Source organism: Aquarana catesbeiana, linkage group LG03, assembly GCF_042186555.1.
Source record: "Aquarana catesbeiana isolate 2022-GZ linkage group LG03, ASM4218655v1, whole genome shotgun sequence".
Taxonomy (NCBI): domain Eukaryota; kingdom Metazoa; phylum Chordata; class Amphibia; order Anura; family Ranidae; genus Aquarana; species Aquarana catesbeiana.
Genome location: NC_133326.1, coordinates 718,319,622 through 718,347,407, shown reverse-complemented (window position 1 = coordinate 718,347,407; position 27,786 = coordinate 718,319,622). Strand labels below are relative to the sequence as shown.

Sequence of the window (27,786 nt, the reverse complement as noted above, 5' to 3'; positions counted from 1 at the left end):
TAGAGGAGATTAAGTGCAATTGGTGCGGGCCCTGAGCACATAGGTATTCAAAAGCGGTTGGTTTATCAAGGGTCAAGGTTGGGGATTTAGAGTGAAAGAAGTGTCTTACCTGCATATAGAAATGGAAAAAATGGGAGGGTATATCGAATTTCTCACATAAAGTGTTAAAGGTATGCAATCTCCGTGTGATAGGATGAACCAGGTTTCGGAGCTGAAAGAGAGGTGCAGTAAGCCATGGGAAGTCCCTACCCAGGGACAAGTTGTCTGGTATAAGTGGGTTAAATAGCACATTAGCAAGAGGAGGACATGGCGAAGCGAGAGAGTAGTTTTTGAGACACTTACACCAAATGGTTAGTGTAAATGACATTGGAGCAGTGCACTGACGTTTGTATATGGGATCCAGGGAAGGGGGTGCACCCCAAATTAAGGAGCATGGGTGAACCGGATATAACTCTCCCTTTTCAATGGCAGTCCATTGATTTGATGCATGTAAAGAGGACCACGGGGTGATATCCCTCAAGTGTGTGGCGTAGTAATATTTAGTGATATCTGGGGCTCCCAGACCTCCCCTGGATCTCAGAGAAAATACTACTGAATTTGCAATGCGGTGGGCCCTGCCGTTCCATATGAATTTTAAAAAATTCCTCTGGAGTGCTTTTAGTTGAGAGGGTGGCAAGGCAACTGGTAATGTTTCAAAGTGGTAAGGTAACCTGGGTAAAATAGACATTTTGAGGACATTGATCCTACCTAACAGGGATAGAGGGTATCTTGTCCAGGTCGACAGAGATTTATTAATGTCTAAAATCAGAGGAGGAAAATTTGCAGAGTAAAGGGAGGAGTAGGAGGGGGTGAGTAAGACACCTAAATATTTGAGAGAGGCAGTGCACCACTTATAAGGGTATGAATCTTTAAGCTGAGATAGCAGGGGCGGAGGAATATGTATGGGAAGGGCTTCAGTTTTGGAGGCGTTAACTTTATAGCCAGAGATGGCACCAAAGGAGGTCTGTAGTTTGAGACCTGTAGAGAAGGAAGAGATATCAACGGGTTGGTAATAGTTAGCAAAATGTCATCTGCAAAGAGTGATAGCTTATACTGCCCCTGTCGCATCACCACCCCACGAATATCCGGATGCGTACGGATGGACTCGGCCAGGGGTTCTAAACACATAATAAAAAGTAAAGGTGATAAAGGACATCCCTGCCGAGTCCCGTTAGTCATGGGGAAACCAGGCGGCAGGAGGAACGACATCTGTACTTGGGCCAAGACAGTGGAATAGAGGGCCTCCAAAGCTTTTAAGACAGGGCCATTAAAACCATATGTTTTTAGGGTAGCAAACATATAAGGCCACTCAGCTTATCAAAGGCCTTCTGTGCGTCTACACCTAAAATCAGTGCCGAGCGGGAAGACCTGTCTAGAAGATCTATCAGGTCTATTGTATGGCGGGTGTTGTCCCCCGCATGCCTGCCCGGCACAAAGCCCACTTGGTCCCTATGGATCAGTTTGGGGATAAGCTTGGATAATCTGGATGCAAGGATTTTGTTAAATATTTTATAGTCCGAATTTGGAAGGGCTATGGGTCTGTAATTATCTGGAATAGAGGTCCTTACCAGGCTTTGGGGACATACCTTGAAGCAGGGAGTCATACAGAGTTAACATGTGTGGGGAGAGAACGTCAAGGAAAGTTTTGTAATAAGAATAAGGCAGACCATCAGGACCAGGTGACTTATGTAATGGAAGATTCTTAACCACAGCCAGGAGTTCCTCGGCCATTATGGTCATGTTCAAACTATCTAGATCTGCTTCAGATAATGTCAGTATCTTTATATTAGAAAAGAAGGATTCAAATTTTTCCTGGGTGAAATTAAAATTATTCTCCGGAGTCAAGCAGTTATACAATTTGCTATAAAATTCACCAAAGATCTTGGACATCTCATGGGGGCAATATGTCCTAGACCCGTCCGCTTGCTGGAGAAAGTCAGGAAACAAATTAAATGGTCGTGGGCAAAGTTTATTTACTAACATCCTATGGGGTTTATTAGAATATTCATAAAATTTTTGTTTCATCCACAATAAGGACCTAGCTGCTTTTTTTAACTTTGTTAATTTAATTTGTTCTCTGAGGGAGGTGACTTTACGTAGTTTCATCACTATGGGTGCAGACAACAGCCTATGCTCTGCAACTTTCAGGGCGGATGTCAAGGACTGTATAAGTCCATCTCTATCTCTCTTTAACTGAGAGCTTTCAGCAATGCAGGCACCACTAAACACGGCCTTGTGTGCCTCCCACAGCATAGAAAACTGAGATACTGACCCTATGTTAAATCTCTCTGACTTTTTACTAAAATAGAATGGGAGATCTCGGACTGTAAAAGATGATCATTTAGGCGCCAATGACAGGATTTGGTATAAGCCTTGGAGAGCATGAGGTCCAAGATAATGGGTGCATGGTCCGACCATGTAATGGGGGATATGTCAGACTCGACCACATAGGGGATAAGTGGGGCTGAGATGAAAAAGTGATCTAGTCGTGAGTACATCTAATGAGCCGGAGAATAGAATGTGAACTGTTTAGCAGAGGGATGTTTTATCCTCCATGATTCGAAAAGTCTACGTGATCTAATACATCTACGGAAGTCAGCGGCTTGGGATGTAATCCTTTTGGATGGTACAGTGCTAAGGAGGGTTTGTCTATCTCTAGTGGGTGACATAACCAGATTAAAATCCCCACAATGACCATAAAAGGTTGCGAGCAATATTGGGGGGTGTCAAAAAGTTTGTTAAGGAAATCGATCTGGCCTGTATTAGGGGCATAGAGATTGACCAGGGTAAAAGGAGTGGTTATATATTCACAATCTAAAATAAGGAATCTTCCATGGGGATCAATGTGAGAATTTTTGACCTTAATAGAACATGACTTCCTTATTGATATTGCCACTCCTGCCTTGCCCGTAGAATCAGAGGCAAGGAAGGAGGTGGGAAAAAGCTTTGAGACAAATTTAAATGAACCTCCCGCTCGGAAATGTGTTTCCTATATCATTATCACATCAGCGCCAGAAGCCCTGAAGTCCTTCAGGGCCATCCAGTGCTTGCTGATGGAACCTAAACCCTTAACATTGTATGGCATGATCCTCAAAGCCATGGATGTGATCTATTCAGATAAGCTAGTGTGAGGATACGGAAAGAGAGAAAGTGTATAATATTGGCTACATTAAAATAAACAAAGTACTGTTTATGAGTGCTACTAGTAATCGTTATTCCTCAGCATCTGGGCATGAACATACATAACCTATGGTGGAACTGCTCTGTAGTAAAGGAAGGAGGATAAAGCAATTTCAACCTATAGAACAATTCTATAAGCATGGGCATAGAAATAAAGATAACCAATAAACAGAACACCCAAAAAAAAGAAAAAAAAAGTTTAAATTGTTGAAAACCTGAAAGCTCAATACATCTCAAGAAGCCCTGGATATAATCCAGAGCCTGGTAGGGGCATGCACGGACTTCCATCAGGAGACTCTAGGTGGAGTGAAGGGAAGGGCCAGCTGCTCACCTTATGAGTTAGGTAACATGTAATATAAGTCTGACATTGAAAAATCTGTTAACGATGAAAAGAAAATGTCAGTAAATAAAACATGAGCAATTTGTCATCTAAGGTGTTAAATCCTCTAATGGAAGAACCCCATGGGATGGGAAAAATATCTACTCCGAACAGGGAACAGAGTAGGCACAATACTTTGTGAACCAGAACAGTAACTTTGTTTCATCGAAAACATGAGGAAACTGAACCGTAAAAGTCATTGAAGTATGGATCCAAAAAAAAAAAAAAACAATAAAAAGTTCAAGGAGGTTGTTTGGAGGAACATAGATGTTGAGGTGTGGAGAGGTGTTTCTTGGATTTGCCCCTAACAGGGGTCCAGATGCGGCTAGGAATGTTTGGAGGCAGACAAACCTGGGTGGCAGGAGGTATCAGAACTTCTTCTGGAAGTGGAGGCAGACCGAGGTTTTTAAGGAAGGCGTCAGCTTCCTGCAGTTCACGCAGGGTAAACTGGGTTCCATCTTTAGATAAAGCAAGGCGAAAGGGAAAACCCCAGTAGTATGGAATCTTGTGTTGCAGATAAGAAGTAATTGGATGTAGGTTCCTTTGTTTAGCAAGGGTGATGGGCGAAAGGTTGCTAAAGATCTGTAATTTCGCCCCCTTATACATAATTTGGGATTTGTTACGTGGGCCAGGATTAGTGCCTCTTTGCTTTCAAAATAGTGAAACCTCACCACGACATCTCTGGGTCAGGCTCCTGCTGGAGGTTTTGGGCCCAAGGACCGGTGCGCTCTATCCAGGCGCCAATCTATGTCAACAATTGTGGGGGCCAGGTTGATAAAAAGACCCAAAAGATATGTGCGTAGATCGGGGTCCCCCACCGTCTCCGGGATTCCTCTGAAGCGCAAGTTCTGCCATCTCTCTCTGTTCTCTAAGTCCTTTTGTTGCAGTTGTAGCTGGGAAACTGAGAGACAGAGACTATGGTTTTCCTCCTCTATAGCCTGTACATAATTTATCATCTCATCAAATTTATTTTCAAAAGTGCCTGTATGTTCCCCAATCTGGGTTATTTCTCCTCTCAATTCGGCAGCCAATTTTCTCACCTCCGCCGAAACATTAAATGTGATTTGTTGAAGTAAAAGCTGTAGTTTAGTGTCCAGGATGTCAGGGGTGAGAGTCTCATGTGAGGGTGGTGAACGAGGAACTTGGCTTTGAGTGTTAGCTAATGGAGGGTTCACTGCATCTTCTGTATCCAAGGATGGATCCAACATGGCGAAAGGATTCGCTGAGGGGTTCATGGGTGCAGATTGCGACCTAGTAACAAAGCGTTCCATATTTAACCCCTCACGCGACCCAAACTGTGGCTTATAGTAACGCTGCTGCTGGCCAACTTTGCCTATGAGGTGCTTGTGGAATATGGTGGTCAGTCAGGCTTACCTCCATAGCTATGCGTAATTAAAGTAGCATCTCGGAGGTCTCAGTGAGCAGGTGAGGTCCCTGAATTTATTAAAGCGGCATCCTCCATAGGAGTAGAAATAAGCTCTACAAACTTGGTGGTACCATTGGTGGTACCATTAATCGGTGGCCCCATAGACCAGTATTGTAGTTATGGAAGATAGGTAGCAGTTAATATAGTCTGCAGAGGTTTGTAGGAGGGTGATTGGATGTGTACTGAAAGGAGCACAAAGGGTATTCCCAGGGTGTGCCTGAAGCAGCAAGATGGCCGCCGACCTCCAGGGGTAGGCCGAAGCCGCGGACTTTCCTGGATTGTGGCCGCCGGGTGAGTGAGTACCATGGCTGTGTGACCAGGAACTCTCCCTGCCGAGAACAGATGACAGCTCCCCGAGGGGCAGCCAGTGCGAGAGATGCCGTTTATAGGGGTGATGTGCAGGATTGGTTACTTACTGTGTCCCTTTTTGAGATGGCGACTGGATCCGTAGGCTCAATGAAGTGGTAGGCCGTCGAGTAGCAGGGCCTGATGGGAGGCGGTTTGCTTTGGCTGGAGGTCGGCTCTACAGTCCCCTGGAGTGGGTCATCCCACGGGCACGACCAGAGCACACGAACTGCCAGCGTGCCGCAGCCGTAGGATACTGAAGGCGCCGTCCCATTGTAGGCCCCAAGATTGTGGGTCCCGCTGCTTTGCCGGACCAGCCACAGACCCAGGCCCAACCAGTCAAAAAACCCTTTAGACCCCCGAGTAACAGCAGGGGATGCTCAGGAGTCCAAACAGGCACCCTGGGGACCGATCAGGCCAGAAGAAAACTGTGGATGGCAGTGGATTGTGTTGTGAGTACGAGGAGCTCCTCATCAACACGTCTTCCCAGCTTCACGTCTAGGACACGCCCCTCAATCAGTGCATTTTTAATCGTACTGATCACTGTATTAATATGAATGGTCCCAAAATAGCACCAAAAGTGTCTGATCTATCAACCATAATGTCGCAGTCATGATAAAAATCACTGATCGCCATCATTACTAGTAAAAAAAAAATTATTAAAAAAATGCTATGAAACTATTCCCTATTTTGTAGACGCTATAACTTTTGCGCAAACCAATCAATAAACGCGTATTGCAATTTTTTTAACCAAAAATATGTAGAAGAATACGTATCGGCCTAAACTGAGGAAAAAAAATGTTTTTTTATATATTTTTGGGAGATATTTATTATAGCAAAAAGTAAAAAATATTGCTTTTTTTCAAAATTGTCGATTTTTGTTTATAGCACAAAATATAAAAACCGCATAGGTGATCAAATACCACCAAAAGAAAGCTCTTTTTGTGGGAAAAAAAGGACATCAATTTTGTATGAGAGCCACATTGCACGATTGTGCAATTGTCAGTTAAAGCAACGCAGTGCCGTATCGCAAAAAGTGCTCTGGTCTTTGGCCAAATGGTCCTGGGCTGAAGTGGTTAAAGTAGATAAATCCACCCCACAACCTTCACCCCAAAATATAGCTGACTATCTAAAAAATATCAACCTGCCAAAAATAGATCCGGAAGATCTACAACAAATCAACAACCCAATCTCATTACAAGAAACTCTCAAAGTTATAAAATCCCTCTGTAAAAACCAAACCCCAGGCATAGATGGACTCTCAGGAGAATATTTCCAAGCATTTAGTGAAATACTATCACTTCATCTGACCAAAATGTTCAAACAGCATTATTTAGCCAATTCCCAAAAGAGATGCTAGAAACATTAATAATTACCATCCCAAAACCAGGTAAAGAACCAACATCACCCATAAATTACAGACCTATATCACTACTAAATGTAGGCATAAACATTTATACTAAGATTATAACCAATAGTTTAATAAATATAACATCTTATCTCATTGGGCCAGATCAAATAGGATTTGTTAAAGGCAGACAAGCCCCTGACGGCACTAGAAGAACGGTGAATCTAATCAACCATATTGAAAATAACAAAACACCCTCTCTTATGTTAGCTTTATGCCGAGTACACACGGTCGGAATTTCCAACAACAAATGTTCGATGAGAGCTTGTTGTCGGAAATTCCGACCGTGTGTAGGTTCCATCAGACATTTGCTGTCGGAATTTCCCACAACAAATGTTTGAGAGCTGGATCTCAAATTTTCTGACAACAACATTTGTTGTCGGAAATTCCGAGCGTGTGTAGACCATTCCGACGTACACAATTCCATGCATGCTCGGAATCAAGCAGAAGAGCCGCACTGGATATTGAACTTCATTTTTCTTGGCTTGTCGTGTGTGTTGTACATCACCACGTTCTTGGTGATTGGAATTTCCGACAACATATGTGCGACCGTGTGTATGCAAGACAAGCCTGAGCCAACATCCGTCGGAAAAAAATCCAGGATTTTTGTTGTCGGAAATTCTGATCATCTGTACGCAGCATTAGATGCTGAAAAAGCATTCTATAGAATGCATTGGCAATATATCGCCAAAGCATTAGAAAGATTTGGCATTTAATAGGCGTATTCAACTTGGCAGTATTATTCTGTACCTTACTTTTGTGAACAATATCTGATGTCTGAACCTTTTACGCTTATTGTTCTGACTGTCTTGTCTTAAATCTGTTTTCCTTTTGTTACGAAATAAAAACCTTTTGAAAAGAAAGATTTGGCATGAAAGGATTCATACACTCAGCTATTATGTCTTTATATTCCCAACCCTCAGCAAAAGTGCTCTCCTCAGGATTAATCTCCAAAAGCTTCAATGTATCCAATGGCACTAGACAAGGATGCCCACTTTCCCCAAAAATATTTTCCCTAGCAATAGAGCCTTTAGCTGAATATATATGCACTAATCCGGACTTCAGTGGCATAACAATTGGACAATATGATCACAAACTGGACCTTTTTGCAGATGACATCTTAAACCCCGACATATCTCTTTATAATGTTCAGAAATTATTATACCAATATAGTAATGTGTTCTATTATAAAATTAATCAAAATAAACGTTATATATTACCCATGAACCTCCACAAAGCCCAAACGGAAAAACTTTGTGAGAAATACAGTTATAATTGGGACGAGACAACTATATAACATATCTAGGTATAAAACTTACATATCCTTCTTCCAAACTATATGATGTAAATTTTCCAAAACTCCTAGAACAAACTAATACTGGTCTGCACCAAATCCAAAAAACTCAACCTTCATGGATCGGGAAAATAGCAGCATTTAAGATGCAAATATTCCCCAAAATACTATATTATTTCTGCACTCTTCCAATTCCGTTACCCTCCAAATTCTTTAAACAAATGAACATTGAATTAAAAAATTACATATGGAATGGGAAAAAAACAAGAGTAGCATTCTCAATAATAACTGCCAACAAAGACCTAGGAGGAATGGGACTGTCAAACATTAGAAACTATCATTATGCTTCTTTACTAGATCAAATGAAATATTGGTTTACCTCTTCTAATGATAAACTATGGTAAAATATCTAAAAAGAAATTACTATAGGTCATGACCTATTTGCCCTTTCTATGGCGAAGCATGTAATAGCCAAAAAAATAATTGTTCCAAACTTCCTTTCTATTAAATCAACTTTAATAGCCTAAAAACACATTCTATCTAAAACTAAAAAGAGAAACTTGTTCGCTAAAATAACATTGCCCACAAGAATAATAGACTACTTAAAATATGTCAATCAACAAAAGAATGGACCAAACAAGACTTCCAAACTTATAATTGCCTACCAGCACCCTTCAAGAACATAATGCAAATGCGCATATCTAAAAAAATATAATCCTTTCTGACAAAATTGATATCCCAACAGAAATATGGCAATTATTCACACACCACAAATTTCAAACAGCAAGGAGAATTAGGCTTTTCTACAACCTTCTCTCCCCTTCTTCCCCAGAAGAAAAAAAATCCCAACATGTTAAAATGGGGAAAGGACCTTTCACAAACCTTTACATGGGAACAATGGCATAAAGCCCTATTGTTAACTAGTACAGCATCCTCATGTATAGAACATTGGGATCATTCACAAAAAATGATTAACAGATGGTACCTGACACCTTATAGATTATCCAAAATATTCACTTCCACCTCTCCCATCTGCTGGAGGTGTGAGGAATTAGTGGGAAGCCTGTACCATATTCTTAGATCATGCAAGAATCTTGCATCCAAGTTTTTGGAACTCAGTTTCCTCCTTTATTGCAGAACTTACAGGTAATTTGACAGAACTGACACCGGCAACAGCATTATTAGGATTAAATCTAGATATATACCCACATTGATATAGAACAATAGTATCACATATCCTGATAGCAGCGAGACTTACCATTGTCAATATGTGGAAATCCACAGAAGCTCCTAACTTGTCAAATGTCATTATTAGACTAAACACTCAGGCCCAATATGAATTGATGTTAGCATTCAAAAATTTCTCTATCACTATCTTAAAAAAAAAAATGGCAAGTTTGGATAAACAACCCAAGAGCCTCCAATTACTTAAAGAATACCGAAATATATGATACACAGGTAGTTTTAAAAAAGAGGGGGAGTACTAATGCGCAAACCAACAGGGTAACCCCGGGGAGTTAAGAGTTAGCGGTCCCCCTTTTTTGCAGGCTTGGAAATTTCTCCACCATCTATGTATTTATTTGTGTGCTTTTGTTCACAGGAAAGCAGAGCTCTGTAAAAAAAAAAAAAAAAACATATACAGGATCTCCTTCCACTACCTCCTCCTCCTCCACAGAATTATGTATGCAGGATTTCCTTCCACTACTTCCTCCTCCACAGAATTATGTATACAGGATCTCCTTCCACTACCTCCTCCTCCTCCACAGAATTATGTATGCAGGATCTCCTTCCACTACCTCCTCCTTCACAGAATTATGTATGCAGGATCTCCTTCAACTACCTCCTCCTCCACAGAATTATGTATGCAGGATCTCCTTCCACTACCTCCTCCTCCACAGAATTATGTATGCAGGATTTCCTTCCACTACTTCCTCCTCCACAGAATTATGTATGCAGGGTCTCCTTCCACTACCTCCTCTTTCACAGAATTATGTATGCAGGATCTACTTCCACTACCTCCTCCTCCACAGAATTATGTATGCAGGATCTCCTTCCACTACCTCCTCCTCTACAGAATTATGTATACAGGATCTCCTTCTACTCCCCTCCTTCACAGAATTATGTATGCAGGGTCTCCTTCCACTACATCCTCCTCCACAGAATTATGTATGCATAGATGGACCCATAAATAAAGGTCCATTGGGGGACCCTTGCTACCTGATTTTAGAGCACACATAGCATTATCTCTGCATTAGGCCAGGGAGTGAGAAGGAGGGTGGAGCTAGCTACTTACGCATACTAGGGCCAATTTAGACAAAAGCCTATTAAGCTACCGGCATTCTTTTGGAATGTGTGAGGAAAACTGAGTACCCAGAGGAAACCCAGTGCCGTGGTTGGAATTCAAACCGATGACCCTAGTTCTGTTAGGTGGAGCTGCCAAGCACTTAGCTGCCCAATAAGGAATGCCAAATGTTTACCTTTATTTATAATCAATTTTATCTTGTTCAGATCATCCGTTATGTTGGCAACTGGAAAAAGAAAACACAAAGCTGAAGAGACTGAACATTGTAACAACATTTCTCATCACTTCCTGTCTAAGTGACAGTGGTCATCAGGACAGATATACAGGTTGGAACTCCTCAAGTGGGGACACAGACCGCAAATAAATAAACTCACAGAGATTCTAATCCTTCTGCTCTATATCCCAAAAAAAAATGCTTTTAGCTTTTCATACATTTTAATAGATTTCCTAAAATTACCTGATTTCTGCAGATCAGATACATCCTTTGTCAATCCAGAATCTAAAAAAATATATATAATAAAACAATAGTAAATATAAATCAGAAACATTGGACAACAAGACAAGAAGGGTGATCAGACTACGCAGAAAACATGTGACTGCTCAGAACGACAGTCGTTCAGAACACGACCCACTTTAAAGCTTTAAAATTGATTCAGAAAGTGACATTAGAAGGGTGAGTCACTTCCCTAACGATTTCAGTTGTGTATGTACAGAATATATAAGCTTGAGGTATTGAGCTTTGTACAGAATACATTTTGTTTCCAAGAAAATAGATAAAGAGAGCTTAGAAAAACATGAAAAAGGAGCAGAGAGAGAGAGATAATCGTAATACTGGCTACAAGGCCTGCCTTGTTTATATACACTTGGCACTAATTTATCAAGGGTATTAGCACTGCATGTGTAGTTTTTATTTGTTTGTTTGTTTTTTATGCATAGAGATGGAGGGTGCAGGGTATTGGGACCTGCATTGATGGTGGGGGAGGTTCTCTGGCCTTTAACCACTTCCCAACAGTAAGGAGCTTCTCTACAGGAGAGCCCCTCACCAAGTACCTGGTTGTCTGGCTTTGGCCTAGGTAGACTTTTGTGTGCCTTGCACCCCGGGGAGTTAAGAGTTAGAGGTCCCTCTTTTTTGCAGACTTGGACATTTCTCCATCATCTATGTATTTATTTGTGTGCTGCAAGTTCACAGGAAAATCGCAGAGCTCTGCTATGCACAGCATAGCAGAGCTTTGTAAAAAAAAAAAAAAAAAAACATATGCATGGTCTCCTTCCACTACCTCCTCCTCTACAGAATTATGTATGCAGGATCTCCTTCCACTACCCCCTACTTACTATTAACCTTCAGTTGTGTAATTTCTTCTTCAATAATTTTATCTAATTTTAAGTGTTATCTTACAGTGTGATGATGTGCAATCATGAGTTATTGTCTACTACATCGATTGAGAGTTGATGAAACTTTGAATGGGCATAGTCAATGTATAAGGTGGCCGCCTCTATCAATGATGCCAAGGAATAAAAGGTCCAAGATGGACATTAGGAGAGGGAGGAAATTTACAGTTTAATAATATCTTTGGATTCCAGTGACAGAACTACTGGGGTTGAAAGGTCCATTTGTGACCAGGCTTTGGCATTCCACCACCATGGAGGGCCACAGGACCAAATAGTGTTCGGGGGCCAAGACGGGCATGCAGTGACATCTGTAGAAAGGAGGATGGTAGGCCAGCACACAGCCATTCTCTGCACACAACAGCTGATGTGATGAAAATCTTCTAAAATGTCCACAGAGCCACACTCCAGACACCAGGCTGAAAAGGACATCTCCCCTTCAGATCTCTGTCACCAGGAGCTCAACCCCCCACCAAGCCAATTTCTCTATTACCGGCACCATTTTGTTGAAGTCTGCCCATATACACAGATCTGAGTTGGTCTTAAACAATAGAGCGCCCAAAGCCGCAAATATGGGATAAATGTTACTTGTTTTTCCGCATCTCACCAAACAGGGCGCTAGGGGTGATAAACTACACTGAATGGGCGGGTGATATGAAGAGGTGATGGATCAAAGTCAAGGTCCATCTGACTGAGCCTGCCCTGCATCTGAGCAATGGAAGAAGTGAGGTCAGTGTGACAGCTCCATCCAGGCCACACAGAGTTTATGGGGGATTACTATGGTCACCAGCGTCCCACCTTCACATCATCCCCTTTACATCAAACTCTACGGGATTCCCCTCTACAGTGCAAGGGGGAACTCTGCGGATCCTGATGTAAAGGGGAAGTATGTAAAAAGGAATGTTACAGACATAAGGGGAAACTCTTATGTGTTTGATATAACTGTGAACAGTTAAGGGGAAACTCAGTTAAGTAACTTGATGTTCTCAGTCTGAGGACCTCCCTTCCCTTAGAGCTGTGAAGTCATTAAATGTTTCTGTTAAATTTAACATTGAATAACAGGTAGGGATGAGCTTCATGTTCAAGTCGAACTCATGTTCGACTCGAACATTATCTGTTCGCCCGTTCGCCGAATTGCGGCCGTTCGTGCCAAATTCGTATGGTGCGTCACGGCCCATAATTCACTGCGGCATCGCAGTGCATTGCTGGCTGATGATTGGCCAAGCATGCACTATGACCCGCATGCTTAACCAATCACAGCGCCGTCTGTAGAGAGAGAGCTGTAATTGGCCAAAGCCAGGGTGGCTTTGGCCAATTATGGCTCAGGGGGTTTAGTACACACCCCACACTATATAAGGCCACCTGCACAGCGGCCCTGTGTAGTGTGTGTTCTGGCGTTGAGAGACAGAGAGACAGTGTCATTTGATTTAAGTTAGATTAGGCAGGACAGTCAGTGAGTTAGCTGCACTTACAGTGTATTGTGTATATATATATATGCATCCCAGGTGTTGTGTATATATATATATATATATATATATATATATATACACTGTATTCAGTTTAGCTAGATCCGTTCCTGTTATTATCTTCCTACTGACAGGCAGGCTTGTGTTGTTACAGTATTTACAGATACCTGAAGACAATTGCTGGTGTTCTTCTGATCCTATTAGTACCACAGTCAGGCAGCTAGACTATTTACAGTTAGTGTAGTGCGTCCTCCTCACAGTGTTTAGCTAAAGCTACAAATTAGTGTAGTGCGTCCTCCTCACAGTATTCAGCTAAAGCTACAAGTTAGTGTAGTGCATCCTCTGAACAGTGTTCATCTAAAGCTACAAGTTAGTGTAGTGCACAGTGTTCAGCTAAAGCTAAAAGTTAGTGTAGTGCGTCCTCCTCACAGTGTTCAGCTAAAGCTACAAGTTAGTTTAGTGTGACCTCTGCACAGTGTTCAGCTAAAGCTACAAGTTAGTGTAGTGCATCCTCCTCACAGTGTTCAGCTAAAGCTACAAGTTAGTGTAGTGCGTCCTCCTCACAGTGTTCAGCTAAAGCTACAAGTTAGTGTAGTGCATCCTCCTCAGTGTTCAGCTAAAGCTACAAGTTATATAAATATGGATGAATAAATGTACTATATGAAACAGAAATCAACCCATCAAAGCAGCGCTATTTTCAGTCCTCAATGCTGACTGATAAAACAAAGTCTTTGTAAATGCAAGCAAAACACATGCAGGCAGGTAAATTCCAACAAAGACACAGCGGTAGGAGCTCGGGCTGGATTCCCTTATATGAATAGTAGATCTGATGGGTGCACCTTTCACCATCTATTGGGACACCTTGTGCTGCACACACCCCATAGGGGTTCAAACTCACCGGAGCCAGGAGGTTAACAAGCCTTGTTTCAAATCCTCTCTCTGTTTACTCCCGAAGTCCTCCAGGGTTGATGATCAGATAACAGCAACAATGTCCACATGTAAAAAAGAGACCCCGAATAGTCCAGTACCGTTTTGATATTTTATTGTAAGTCACAAATCAGAGAAAAAAAAAAAAAAACTAATAAAGTAAATACACTGTAAAAATCAGTGGGCGCAGTTCCTTACAAAGGATAGCCTTCTAGCTTTCAGTTGGTTGGTAATAGTGGATAACTCAAACTGCTTCTCTCAAAGCACAAGGGTACTGGTTGCAGACTGGATGGATGTTACACACTCACAGCTGATCAGTCCTTCATTCCACTAGTATACAACTACAAGCTTGGAGCGCACTGCGTGTCAGCCAGGCACAGCTGATCCGCACTTCCTCCCTCTCGTGTCTGAAGCTTCAGGCTAAAAGCACACTGCGTCCTCACGTGATAACGGTTGCCGTGGTATCGTGCTCTGACTAGTTTCGTCAGGAAGACTTTTTCAAAGAGCATGTCTACATGGCTTGTTGAACAAAATTTATCTGAAAACCAGGGGGTGGGGCACAACCAACACTCCGCCCTAATGAGTTAATACTTGGCAAGCACTAGGTCTGATTGGAAGGTGCGTCCCTATCTTAAACTGGGAACGTATCCATACTCCAACCAACCAAAAGCTGCAGGTTGCACATTTAAATGACACCGCAGTCTATTTATACCAGAATCTTGCATTACATCTGCAAACTCCCAATTCCTTGTGAGAAACAGTGCCTATGTCCTGGATTAAAACTAAACATCTCCTCTTCCATATATTTCAGGTGCAACTGAAGAGAGAGAGTCGCTTAACCCCCAAACATTATTAAGCTATATGGATGTCGCAGTGTAGTGACCAAGTAATTAAAATACCCATAGTTCCTCACCCGAAATAATTCTCATAAATAATCAGATAAGTTTATCACATTGCGACATAAAATTGACATAAAATTAACAAAAAATAAAAATGTTGCTGAGCATGTGCACAACATTACTATTGGCTATAAAGACCATAACGTATCCCTGCATTTCAAATTACATCACGGACAAGATCCTGCTGGATTGTTATTTTGGGGGATTGATCACATCAAACAATCTTGGAGGGGGGGTAATATAATAAGGGATTTATCAAAAAAAGAAACTCAATGGATTTTTTTAACTGACACTCTTAGCCCGAAAGGGTTAAATATCGAACTCGATATTAATTGCTTTATCAGCGATTTTTAGGTTCACTAGAGTGGACGATTACACAATGTATTAGAGTTTTAATGGAGGGGTTCCTCACTCTGAGATTTTGATCTGTTTTCTGTATAGATAACTTAATAACTTAATAACTATGCCCCGTTTGGATTACATATTTTTTTATTGTGTATGTACAATATGGAACTATGTGATACAGAGCGGTACCGGAGAATCTTTTATCAACTTCCGCTTTCTATCTATGTAGAATTTTAGATTGTGCAGTTAATTTTAATCTGATTGGATTTTAACCATTATTATTTTTGTGATTTTATCACAAGTTCCGAGGTTGCTGCGATTATATGCGATTTTGCATGTAACATTTTAATTTTTGTTAATTTTATGTCAATAGGTATGTCAGGTAATTTTAATCTGATTAGATTTTAATCATTATTATTTTCGTGATTTTATCACAAGTTACGATGTTGCTGCGATTATATGCGATTTTGTATGTAACATTTTTATTTTTTGTTAATTTTATGTCAATTTTATGTCGCAATGTGATAAACTTATCTGATTTAATATGATAATTATATCGGGTGAGGAACTATGGGTATTTTAATTACTTGGTCACTACACTGCGACATCCATATAGCTTAATAATGTTTGGGGGTTAAGCGACTCTCTCTCTTCAGTTGCACCTGGAATATATGGAAGAGGAGATGTTTAGTTTTAATCCAGGACATAGGCACTGTTTCTCACAAGGAATTGGGAGTTTGCAGATGTAATGCAAGATTCTGGTATAAATAGACTGCGGTGTCATTTAAATGTGCAGCCTGCAGCTTTTGGTTGGTTGGAGTATGGATACGTTCCCAGTTTAAGATAGGGACGCACCTTCCAATCAGACCTAGTGCTTGCCAAGTATTAACTCATTAGGGCGGAGTGTTGGTTGTGCCCCACCCCCTGGTTTTCAGATAAATTTTGTTCAACAAGCCATGTAGTCATGCTCTTTGAAAAAGTCTTCCTGACGAAACTAGTCAGAGCACGATACCACGGCAACTGTTATCACGTGAGGACGCAGTGTGCTTTTAGCCTGAAGCTTCAGACACGAGAGGGAGGAAGTGCGGATCAGCTGTGCCTGGCTGACACGCAGTGCGCTCCAAGCTTGTAGTTGTATACTAGTGGAATGAAGGACTGATCAGCTGTGAGTGTGTAACATCCATCCAGTCTGCAACCAGTACCCTTGTGCTTTGAGAGAAGCAGTTTGAGTTATCCACTATTACCAACCAACTGAAAGCTAGAAGGCTATCCTTTGTAAGGAAATGCGCCCACTGATTTTTACAGTGTATTTACTTTATTAGTTTTTTTTTTTTTTTCTCTGATTTGTGACTTACAATAAAATATCAAAACGGTACTGGACTATTCGGGGTCTCTTTTTTACATGTGGACATTGTTGCTGTTATCTGATCATCAACCCTGGAGGACTTCGGGAGTAAACAGAGAGAGGATTTGAAACAAGGCTTGTTAACCTCCTGGCTCCGATGAGTTTGAACCCCTATGGGGTGTGTGCAGCACAAGGTGTCCCAATAGATGGTGAAAGGTGCACCCATCAGATCTACTATTCATATAAGGGAATCCAGACCGAGCTCCTACCGCTGTGTCTTTGTTGGAATTTACCTGCCTGCATGTGTTTTGCTTGCATTTACAAAGACTTTGTTTTATCAGTCAGCATTGAGGACTGAAAATAGCGCTGCTTTGATGGGTTAATTGCTGTTTCATATTCGTACATTCATTCATCCATATTTATATTTCTATTTTTTATTAAGTGGCTGCTGAGAGATATCTCACTCAGAATATGGTGACATCAGGTTAAATCACTGGGGTTTATTACAATCATTATTTTCCATCTTCATATACCGAATATCCTTTAGCGCTGAGATAGGAGGATTGGAGTAGGGCGTATTGTCTCCTTTTTGTTTGTATAAAGCTACAAGTTAGTGTAGTGTGTCCTCCTCAAAGTGTTCAGCTAAAGCTACAAGTTAGTGTAGTGCGACCTCTGCACAGTGTTCAGCTAAAGCTACAAATTAGTGTAGTGCGTCCTCTGAACAGTGTTCATCTAAAGCTACAAGTTAGTGTAGTGCACAGTGTTCAGCTAAAGCTACAAGTTAGTGTAGTGCGTCCTCCTCACAGTGTTCAGCTAAAGCTACAAGTTAGTGTAGTGCGTCCTCCTCACAGTGTTCAGCTAAAGCTACAAATTAGTGTAGTGCGTCCTCCTCACAGTGTTCAGCTAAAGCTACAAGTTAGTGTAGTGCGACCTCTGCACAGTGTTTAGCTAAAGATACCTGTAGAAGGTTGGCGGTGTTTTCCTGATCCTATCACTACCACAGGCAGCTACATTATTTAAACATTAGTCTAGTGCGACCTCTGCCCAGTGTTCAGCTAAAGCTACCTGTAGAAGGTTGGTGGTGTTTTCCTGATCCTATCACTACCGCAGGCAGCTACATTATTTTAACGTTGTGTTTTTAAGTGCGTCCTCTGCACAGTGTTCAGCTAAAGCTACCTGTAGAAGCTTGGTGGTGTTCCCATACTACAGGCAGGCAGTTGATTTTGCTAGCTGCAGTATCAGTATAAATATATATATCCCAGCTTAGTGCAGCTACATCTCACTGCAGGCCATTAGTATGTCTAGAAGGCCAACAAGGAGAGGCAGACAGTCACAAGCTAATAAAAGAGGACAAGCAGGCTCTGTGTCTAGAGGCAACAGTGCTGGTCATGGAGACGGTGCATCCTCATCAGCACATGGCCGTGGGACACGCTTGGCCTTTTTTTCGGCAGCTGGCCATGTTGAGCCGCAATATGCGGAAGACTTGGTCGAGTGGATGACGTCCTAATCCTCCTCATCCTCTCTCACCCATGCTCAGGGTACTTTGTCTGGCAAAGCAGCTGCCAACGCGGCCTCTTCCCTTGGCTCAATGGCATCAGTGACTCCTTCCCTAGCCCCACCATGTCCTACTGAGGAGTCCCTTGAACTGTTTGACCACAGTGTTGGGTACATGCTCCAGGAGGATGCCCAGCGTTTAGAAGGCTGTGATGATGATACTGAGCTAGATGAAGGCAGTAACATGAGCACGGACAGAGGGGGTGCCCAAGAAGGACAGCAATCTGGCAGTCATGCTCCCCCTGCTGCAGCATACTGCCAGGTTTGCTCCAGTGATGAGGAGGGAGGGGATGATGAGGTCACTGACTCAATGTGGGTGCCTGATAGGAGAGAGGAGGAGGAGCAGGAGGAACATCACCAACAAGGCAGGATGCCCTCCAGGGGCCAGCCTAAGGGCAGCACACTGAGTGCATCACACCACAAAGCTCCGCATGTGCAGGGCGCTGCTGTCTCTGCACGTTATTCCAAAAGTTCTTAGGTGTGGGCCTTTTTTGAGACAAGTGCATCAGATCGCACCGCTGCTATTTGCAACATATGTCTCAAACGTATCTCGCGTGGCCAAAACATCTCCTGCTTGGGAACCACATGCTTGACCAGACATATGTTGACCTGCCATGCAGTTCGTTGGCAAGCATATCTAAAAGACCCACACCAAAGAACAAAGAGGACCTCTTCTTGCTCCTCATCAGCTGAGATCTCCAACCCCACTATACCTTCAGTCCTCTCTGAGACCTGCACTGAGAGGAATGAAGGTGCAGAATTAGGTGTGTCACAGCCAAGCACTTGTGGGCAATGTGCTTTCGGTACACCAATGTCAGATTGTACCAGGCAAATTTCCCTGCCCCAGCTGCTGCACCGCCGAAAGAAGTTTGCTCCCAGCCATCCACATGCCCAGCGGTTGAATGCTAGCTTGGCAAAATTTGCAAGCACTTCAACTGCTACCTTTTCAGTTGGTAGACTCTGCCCCTTTCTGTGAGTTTGTGGAATGTGCGGTTCCTCAGTGGCAGGTACCCAAACGCTACTTTTTCTCATGGAAGGCGTTTCCGGCTCTCTACTGGCATGTGGAAGGCAATGTCCATGCCTCACTGGACAGGGCGGTCAGCGGTAAGGTGCATATTACCCCTGACTCATGGTCCAGCAGGCATAGACAGGGACTTTACCTAAGTTTCACTGCACATTGGGTGACTCTGATGGCTGCTGGGAAGGATGCAGGACAAGGTGCAGTAGTGTTGGAGGTTGCTACACCACCACGCCTCCAAAATGCCACTACTATTGATTCTGACACACCTCTCTCCTCCACCCCATCCTCTTCTTCTTCCTCCATGGCCTCTTCCTGTGCTTTGTCCTCGGAACCAGCGGTGCTCCGTAGGCATCCAGGGGCTACGTAAGTATGCAGGGCAAAAGATGCCATGTGGTGCTTGAGCTGGTGTGCTTGGGGGATAGGAGCCACACTGGGGCAGAGGTTCTGTCAGCTCTGCAGAGGCAGATTCAGAGGTGGTTGACGCCACGCCAACTTATGGCAGGAATGGTGGTTTGCGACAATGGCACCAACCTCCTCTCTGCCCTCCGACAGGGACAACTGACCCATGTGCCCTGTTTGGCTCACGTCCTAAACTTGGTGGTGCAGCGGTTCTTGGGCAGGTACCCGGGCTTACAGGATGTCCTGAGGCAGGCCAGGAATGTCTGTGTGCATTTCCGCCATCATATAACGCCAGTGCTCGGCTGGCAGACCTCCAAAAGGAATTTAACCTGCCCAAGAACCGCCTAATCTGTGACATGCCCACCAAGTGGAACTTAACGTTGGCCATGCTGCAGCAGCTGCACATGCAGCAGAGGGCCATCAAAGAGTACCTGTGCGACTATGGCACCAGGACAGGGTCAGGGGAGCTTGTTTTTTTTTTTTTTTCCCCACGCCAGTGGGCCATGATCAGGGATGCATGCACTGTCCTGTCACCATTTGAGGAGGCCATGAGGATGGTGAGCAATGACAGTGCATGCATCAGTGACACTGTCCCCCTTGTCCACCTGTTGGAGCACACACTGCGTGGAATAATGGACAGGGCACTTGAGGCAGAACAGAGGCAGGAAGAGGAGGACTTCCTTAGCTCTCAAGGCCCCCTTTATCCAGACAGTGTTCCTGCGTGCTCGCCGATCACACAGGAAGAGGAGGAGGAGGAGGAGGATTGTGTCAGTATGGAGGTGGAGCCTGGCACTCAGCATCAGCAGCAGTCTTTAAGGGATCATTTACAGTCCCAAGAAACACATGGACTTGTACGTGGCTGGGAGGAGGTGGCTGCGGATCATGTCATCCTTAGTGACCCAGAGGACTGCGGACTGAATGCCTCAGCAAACCTACGCTGCATGTCCTCCCTGATCCTGCAAAGCCTGCGGAAGGATCCTCGTATTCGTGGTATCAAGGAGAAGGAACAATACTGGCTGGCAACCCTCCTTGATCCATGTTACAAGGGTAAGGTTGCGGACCTTATCTTGCCGTCGCAGAGGGAGCAGAAGATGAAACATCTTCGGGAGGCCTTGCAGAAAGGTCTGTGCAACACGTTCCCAGAGACTGGGAGGTTACAAACTCCTGTTTCTGGACAACGTGTTGCTGAGGCTTTGGTCAGTCAAAGAAGGAGCGGTGAAGAAGGTGGCCGTCTGACCGATGCGTTCAGACAATTTTTTAGTCCGCAGCCCCAAGGTATAATCGGTTCCAGCAACCATCACCAGCATCTGTTTCACATGGTGCAGGAATACCTAGGGGCAAGATCTGACTTGGACACCTTTCCCCCTGAAAATCCTCTGGGTTACTGGGTCTTGAGGATGGATCACTGGCCAGAGCTTGCACAGTATGCAATTGAGCTACTAGCCTGTCCTGCATCCAGCGTTCTTTCGGAACGCACATTCAGTGCTGCTGGAGGCTTTGTAACCGATCACAGGGTGCGTCTGTCCACCGACTCGGTCGATCGACTGACCTTCATAAAAATGAATCAGTCTTGGATCACCACCAGCTACCAAGCACCTGATGCTGATGTAACCGAATAAATTTTTTTGAAATGTCAGATCCCTTCAAAGACTGCCTATGCTGATGCTGAGTGACTATCCTGTTATACTGAGTAATTATCCTCTTACTCCTCAATGATCATGATGATAGCTTGTAAGAACATTTTTGGTTCTGGGTGCCGCAAGTCCCGCCACCAGTGCCTAAGGCCCAATTTTTCAGCCTCTGTTTAACAGGGGCATGTAATTACAATTTTTGATGCAATCCTTTGCAGCAGGGCTAGTTCCTGCGCTCCAACTAGAGCATCTGTGAGAGGTTCCAGTGTTGTGGTACCACCACCACCAAAGGCCCAATTTTTCTGCCCCTGTTCAACAGGGGCATGTAATTACAATTCTTGATCTAATATTTCACAGCAGGGCCCATTTCTGCGCCCACCAAGAGTATCTGTGAGGACTTACAGTGTTGTGGCACCAGCACCACCACCACCAAAGGCCCAATTTTTCTGCCCCTGTTCAACAGGGGCATGTAATTACAATTTTTGATCTAATATTTCACAGCAGGGCCCTGTGAGGGCTTACAGTGTTGTGGCCACAACAACACCTAAGTCCCAAATTTCTGCTGAGTATATAGGGCAGGCCCCTACTTTCAAACATCCAACTTACAAATGACCCCTACTTGCAAACGGAAGGAGACAACAGGAAGTGTGATGAAATCTACCCCTAGGAAGGGAAATTCTCTCCTGTAGGAGTTAATATGGGAAAAACGTTTCTCCTTTACACTGATGCTTTATCACCAATCCTTGTTTCACTAAAAACCCCACATTTTCAAAAAACATTTGTCAGTGGGACAAAAAGTGAGGTGAAATCTTCTGAAGAGGAGCACAGACAGCAAAACAAATGTCACAGGGGTGATAACCCTTCCCTAGGTTTTCCAAAAAGCTTAAAATAGATTCTTTGGCTGGAGCTAAAAATGTTAAAAATGTACCAGTTCAAAATTACAAACAGATTCTACTTAACAACAAACCTACAGTCCCTGTTTTGTTTGCACTGCCTGTATACTGCTGTTCAGAGTATATAGGGCCTGGGGGCCCCACACCTTTCCTTTTTTAATTTGGGTGCGGGGTTTCCCTTAATATCCATACAAGACCCAAAGGGCCTGGTAATGGACTGGGGGGTACCCATGCTGTTTGTCTCACTGATTTTCATCCATATTGCCAGGACCCGACATTACATTAAAGCCGCAAGCAGTTTTAAATGACTTTTTTCCCTTAAAAAATGTCATTTTGTGCAGGGACTGTTCTAAGCTTGGAAAACACGTGCCACTTTACAGGCATACTATAGACACCCCCCAGGTATGATATTTAAAGGAATATTTCACTTTTTTTTTTTACTTTAAGCATCATTAAAATCACTGCTCCCGAAAAAACATCCGTTTTTAAAAGTTTTTTTTGCATTGATACATGTCCCCTGGGGCAGGACCCGGGTCCTCAAACCCTTTTTAGGACAATACCATGCAAATTAGCCTTTAAAATGAGCACTTTTGATTTCGAACGTTCGAGTCCCATAGACGTCAATGGGGTTCTAACGTTCGTGCGAATTTTCGGTCCGTTCGCAGGTTCTGGTGCGAACCAAACCGGGGGGGGTGTTCGGCTCATCCCTAATAACAGGTAACAGTAAGCATTAGCAGGTGAATGAACCTACCTTTTCTATTGTAATGGGCACCCTGGAGCACAGTTTGGGCAACTTAGATCAGTTTTGCCATCCCTACAGCTTCATCAGTGCTATCTTAACCAACAGAGAGGAGTGCAATGCATGGAGAGGAAAAAATACAACTCCAGTATTTGTTTCCTGAATGCTCTAGACCTTACTCACGATGAACAAATAAATAATAAAGATTCATAATGGCACCCTGTAAATAAAGGTTCATGGTTGGACCCAATAAATAAAGGTTGACAGTGAGACCATAAATAACGGTCAATGATGGAACCCCCATAAATAAAGGTCCATAGAGGGGATGTCTGAAATAAAGGTTGATGGTGGGACCCTAAATAATGGTCCAGGTTGGGATACCATAAATAAAGGTCTATGGATGGACCCCATAAATAAAGGTTCTTGGTGGGACTCCATAAAAATGGTCCATGGCGGGACCCCATAAATAAAGATTCATGGAGGAAGACCATAAATAGAAGTCCTTGGTTGGACCTCATAAATAAATGTTCATGGTGGGACCCCAAAAATAAAGGTCTATGGATGGACCCCATAAATAAAGATCCATTGGGGGACCCCTTGCTACCTGATTTTACAGCACATATAGCATTATCTCTGTATTAGGCCAGGGAGTGAGAAGGAGGGTGGAGCTAGCTACTTTCTGGGCTTCTGTTTCATAAGTTATTTCAGGTACTATAGAGCTTTCAATTTACGCTGTGCTTTACATTTATATATATATTATACATTCACATCAGTTCCTGCCCTGAAGGAGCTTACAATCTATGGTCCCTAACTCACATTCATACACATACTAGGGCCAATTTAGACAAAAGCCTATTAAACTACCAGCATTATTTTGGAGTGTGTGAGGAAAACGGAGTACCCAGACAGGTAGTGCTGTGGCTGGGATTCAAACCAATGATCCTAGTTCTGCTAGGTGGAAGTGCTAAGCAATTAGCCACTGTGCTGCCCAATAAGGGATGCCGGATGTTTACCTTTATTTATAATTTTTTTTTCTTGTTCAGATAATCCGTTATGTTGGCAACTGGAAAGAGAAAACACAAAGCTGAAGAGACTGAACATTGTACCAACATTTCTTAACACTTCCTGTCTAAGTGACAATGGTCACCAGGACAGATATACAGGATGGAACTCCTCAAGTGGGGACACAGACCGCAAATAAATAAACTCACAGAGATTCTAATCCTTCTGCTCTCTACCAAAAAAAAATGCTTTTAGCTTTTCATACGCTTTAATAGATTTCCTATAATTACCTGATTTCTGCAGATCAGATACATCCTCTGCCAATCCAAAATCTAAAAAAAAAATTATAAAAAAAAATAAGTAAATATAAATCAGAAACATTGGACAACAAGACTCTCCACAGACAGGAAGGGTGATCAGACTATGCAGAATACATGTGACTGCTCAGAACGACAATCGTTCAGAACACGACCCACGTTAAAGCTTTATGCCGCTTACACACGAGCGGACTTTCCGGCAGACTTGGTCCGACGTTCTTCCCGCCGGACTTTCCGGCGGACTACCGACGGACTTTCTGAACGGACGGACTTGCCTACACACGACCGGACTTTCCGGCAGGCTAGGTCTGCCCGTCTTTCCGACGGACTTTCTCCGGAGTTACGGCAGACTCAGAATGAACGGACTTTCCCACACACAGACAAGTCCGTTCATTTTGAATGTGACTCGAGTACAAGGGGACTAGAAAAGGAAGTCAATCTTGCTGCTTTTATCGGCAAGATTGACACCTTGCAAGCCCCATCGTGGGGCATACCAGGCCCTTAGGTCTGGTATGGATTTTAAGGGGAACCCCCTATGCCGAAAAAACAGCGTGGGGTCCCCCCAAAATCCTTACCAGACCCTGATCCGAGCACACAGCCCGGCCGGTCAGGAAAGGGGGTGGGGATGAGCGAGCAAACCCCCTCCTGAACCATACCAGGCCGCATGCCCTCAACATGGTGGGGTGGGTGCTTTGGGGGAGGGGGGCGCCCTGTGGGGCCCCCCACCACAAAACACCTTGTCCCCATGTTGATGAGGACAAGGGCCTCTTCCGGACAACCCTGGCCGTTGGTTGTCGGGGTCTGCGGGCGGGGGGCTTATCGGAATCCGGGAGCCCCCTATAATAAGAGGGCCCCCAGATCCCGGCCCCCCACCCTAGGTGAATGAGTATGGGGTACATGGTTTACCTAGGGAAAAAGTGTCAATAATAAAACGCACTATACAGGTTTTTGAAGTAATTTATTAAACAGCACCGGGGGGGTCTTCTTCCGGCTTCGGGGGTCTTCTTCCGACTTCGGGGGTCCCTCCGGTTCCTCTTCTCCCGGCGTTCGGTTGGTTCTTCTCCGCTCCCTCTGGCCTCTTCTCCCGGTATTCCAGTTCTTCTGCTGGCTCCTCCACTATCTTCATGCCGCTCTTTTGCCAGCGGAGGCCTGGACTTCTGGCCTCTGGCTTCTGGGCTTCTTCTCTTCTTCCCATGCGGCCTGGTATGGTTCAGGAGGGGGGGCGCTCGCTCGTCCCCACCCCCTTTCCTGACCGGCCGGGCTGCATGCTCGGATCGGGGTCTGGTATGGATTTGGGGAGGACCCCATGTCGTTTTTTCGGAGTAGGGGGTTCCCCTTAAAATCCATGCCAGACCTAAGGGCCTGGTATGCCCCACGCTCGCCGCAATAGGAAAATTTGTTTTTACTATTGCAGCTAACGCGAGATGCAGTACCCTGCCCTTGCGTCGTATCTGGTCCGTCGGACCAGCATACAGACGAACGGGCTTTCCGTCAGGATCTGAGTCCGGCGGACTTACGACGGAAATATTTGAAACATGCTTCAAAAAAGTCAGCGGGAGCCTACACACGATCGGAATGTGCGGCGGACTCTGGTCTGCCGGACCAAGTATGCCAGAAAGTCCGCTCGTGTGCACGCGGCATTACAATTGATTCAGAAAGTGACATTAGAAGGGTAAGTCACTTCCCTAATGATTTCAGTTGTGTATGTACAGTATATTTAAGCTTGAGCTATTGAGCTCCGTACAGAATACATTTTGTTTCCAAGAAAATTCATAAAGAGAGCTTAGAAAAATATGAAAAAGGAGAAGAAAGAGAGAGATAATAATAATAATAAAAGGAGAAGAGAGAGATCATAATACTGGCTACAAGGCCAAAAACATATGCAGGGTCTCCTTCCACTACCTTCTTCTCAACAGAATTATGTATGCAGGATCTCCTTCCACTACCCTCCTCCTCCTCCTCCACAGAATTATGTATGCAGGATCTCCTTCCACTACCCTCCTTCTCCACAGAATTATGTATGCAGGGTCTCCTTCCACTTCCTCCTCCTCCACAGAATTATGTATGCAGGATCTCCTTCCACTACCTCCTCCTCCACAGAATTACGTATGCAGAATCTCCTTCCACTACCCTCCTCCTCCACAGAATTATGTATACAGGATCTCCTTCCACTACCTCCTCCTCCACAGAATTAGGTATGCAGGATCTCCTTCCACTACCTCCTCCACAGAATTATGTATGCAGGGTCTCCTTCCACTACCCTTCTCCTCCACAGAATTATGTATGCAGGATCTCCTTCCACAACCTCCTCCTTCATAGAATTATGTATGCAGGGTCTCCTTCCACTACCTCCTCCTGCACAGAATTATGTATGCAGGGTCTCCTTCCACTACCTCCTCCTCCACAGAATTTTTTTTTTATTCAAAAGTTTATTAAATTTTCAAGTTTTACAAACAAGATCAACATATTTGTAATCATTATATCAGGTATATGTAGTCTTACAATCGACTGTATAGACATCAATAAAGATCACGTTTCATATACAGCTCACATGTACACTTGAAATACATTCTATTCTCGTACCATTTGTAGCAGGTGTAGTTGAGTGTGAATACAAATGTCACTGCCATAGGGTTTAGGAGGGTAGTCCTCGGAGGGCTTGCACATGAGTGTCAGGTAAACCAAAGCAGGCCTTCCCATATCCCTACCACCCCAAACAGGATCTTGCTGTGATAAGGGGGTGGGGGCGGTTGTAGTTGTTATGACTCAAATTTATAGTAATGGTTTACTCATGGGCTTTTACTGGCCCTCAGCTCAGGTATGAGGGTTTTCTGTAGTATGCCTTCAAATATAGGGCCGTCATATAGAGTAGTTTTTACATAACACCTTAAATTTGGTCCTGCCTATAAAGGTTGTTGGTATAATAGTAGGAGTAGGTAGTTTTGTTATAATGCATGGGGGGTAGCACGTGGAATGAGGGAAGTAGAAAAAAGGGTAGGTGCGGGGGGCGGAGATTCAGTCTCAGTGGAGAATGTAAACTTAAGTATGGAATAACTGTTTGTTTCCACTACTTGATTAAGTTATGCGTTGTGTTGTAGCTCCTGAAAGTCCGAGGAATCTCGGAAGTGTATCCAGCAGGCCCATGTTTTCCGATATTTCGTCGGATTCTCTCTAGTTTGATGAATTAGGTTTTCCATGTCTGCTATTCATTTCACACGTTGCAGCCAGTCAGTAATTTTGGGAGGGGTGGTACTTCTCCACAGAACAGGTGTACATTGTTTTGCGGCATTAATGAGGTGGAGTGTGAGGGATTTCTTATACGTTGGGTATGGTATAGATGTGTGATGAAGCATGTATTGGGCCGGCGAGAAGTCTGAGGCATAAGTAGTGATTTGGATAATTGTATCGTGGACCTTCTTCCAGAATGGTTGTAGGTGTGGGCAATCCCACCAAATGTTGAGTAGTGTGCCCAAGGTTGAGTTGCATCTC

General features: G+C 43.7%; 2 protein-coding genes across 15 annotated transcripts in view; both read right to left on the bottom strand.

Moving 5' to 3' along the window:
* LOC141133709 (uncharacterized) overlaps window positions 1-27,786 on the bottom strand; it is a 351,664-nt gene that overhangs the window by 220,658 nt on the left and 103,220 nt on the right. The window lies entirely within an intron of this gene.
* Window positions 1-27,786, bottom strand: part of LOC141131166 (asialoglycoprotein receptor 1-like) — a 49,203-nt gene that overhangs the window by 19,281 nt on the left and 2,136 nt on the right. Inside the window, exons 3-6 of the mRNA XM_073618211.1 lie at window positions 24,246-24,312; window positions 23,992-24,041; window positions 10,831-10,872; window positions 10,549-10,599 (exon numbers count right to left, since the gene is read on the bottom strand). Of these exons, the coding sequence (XP_073474312.1) occupies window positions 10,549-10,599; window positions 10,831-10,872; window positions 23,992-24,041; window positions 24,246-24,312 (210 nt within the window). The remainder of the gene's footprint in view (window positions 1-10,548; window positions 10,600-10,830; window positions 10,873-23,991; window positions 24,042-24,245; window positions 24,313-27,786) is intronic.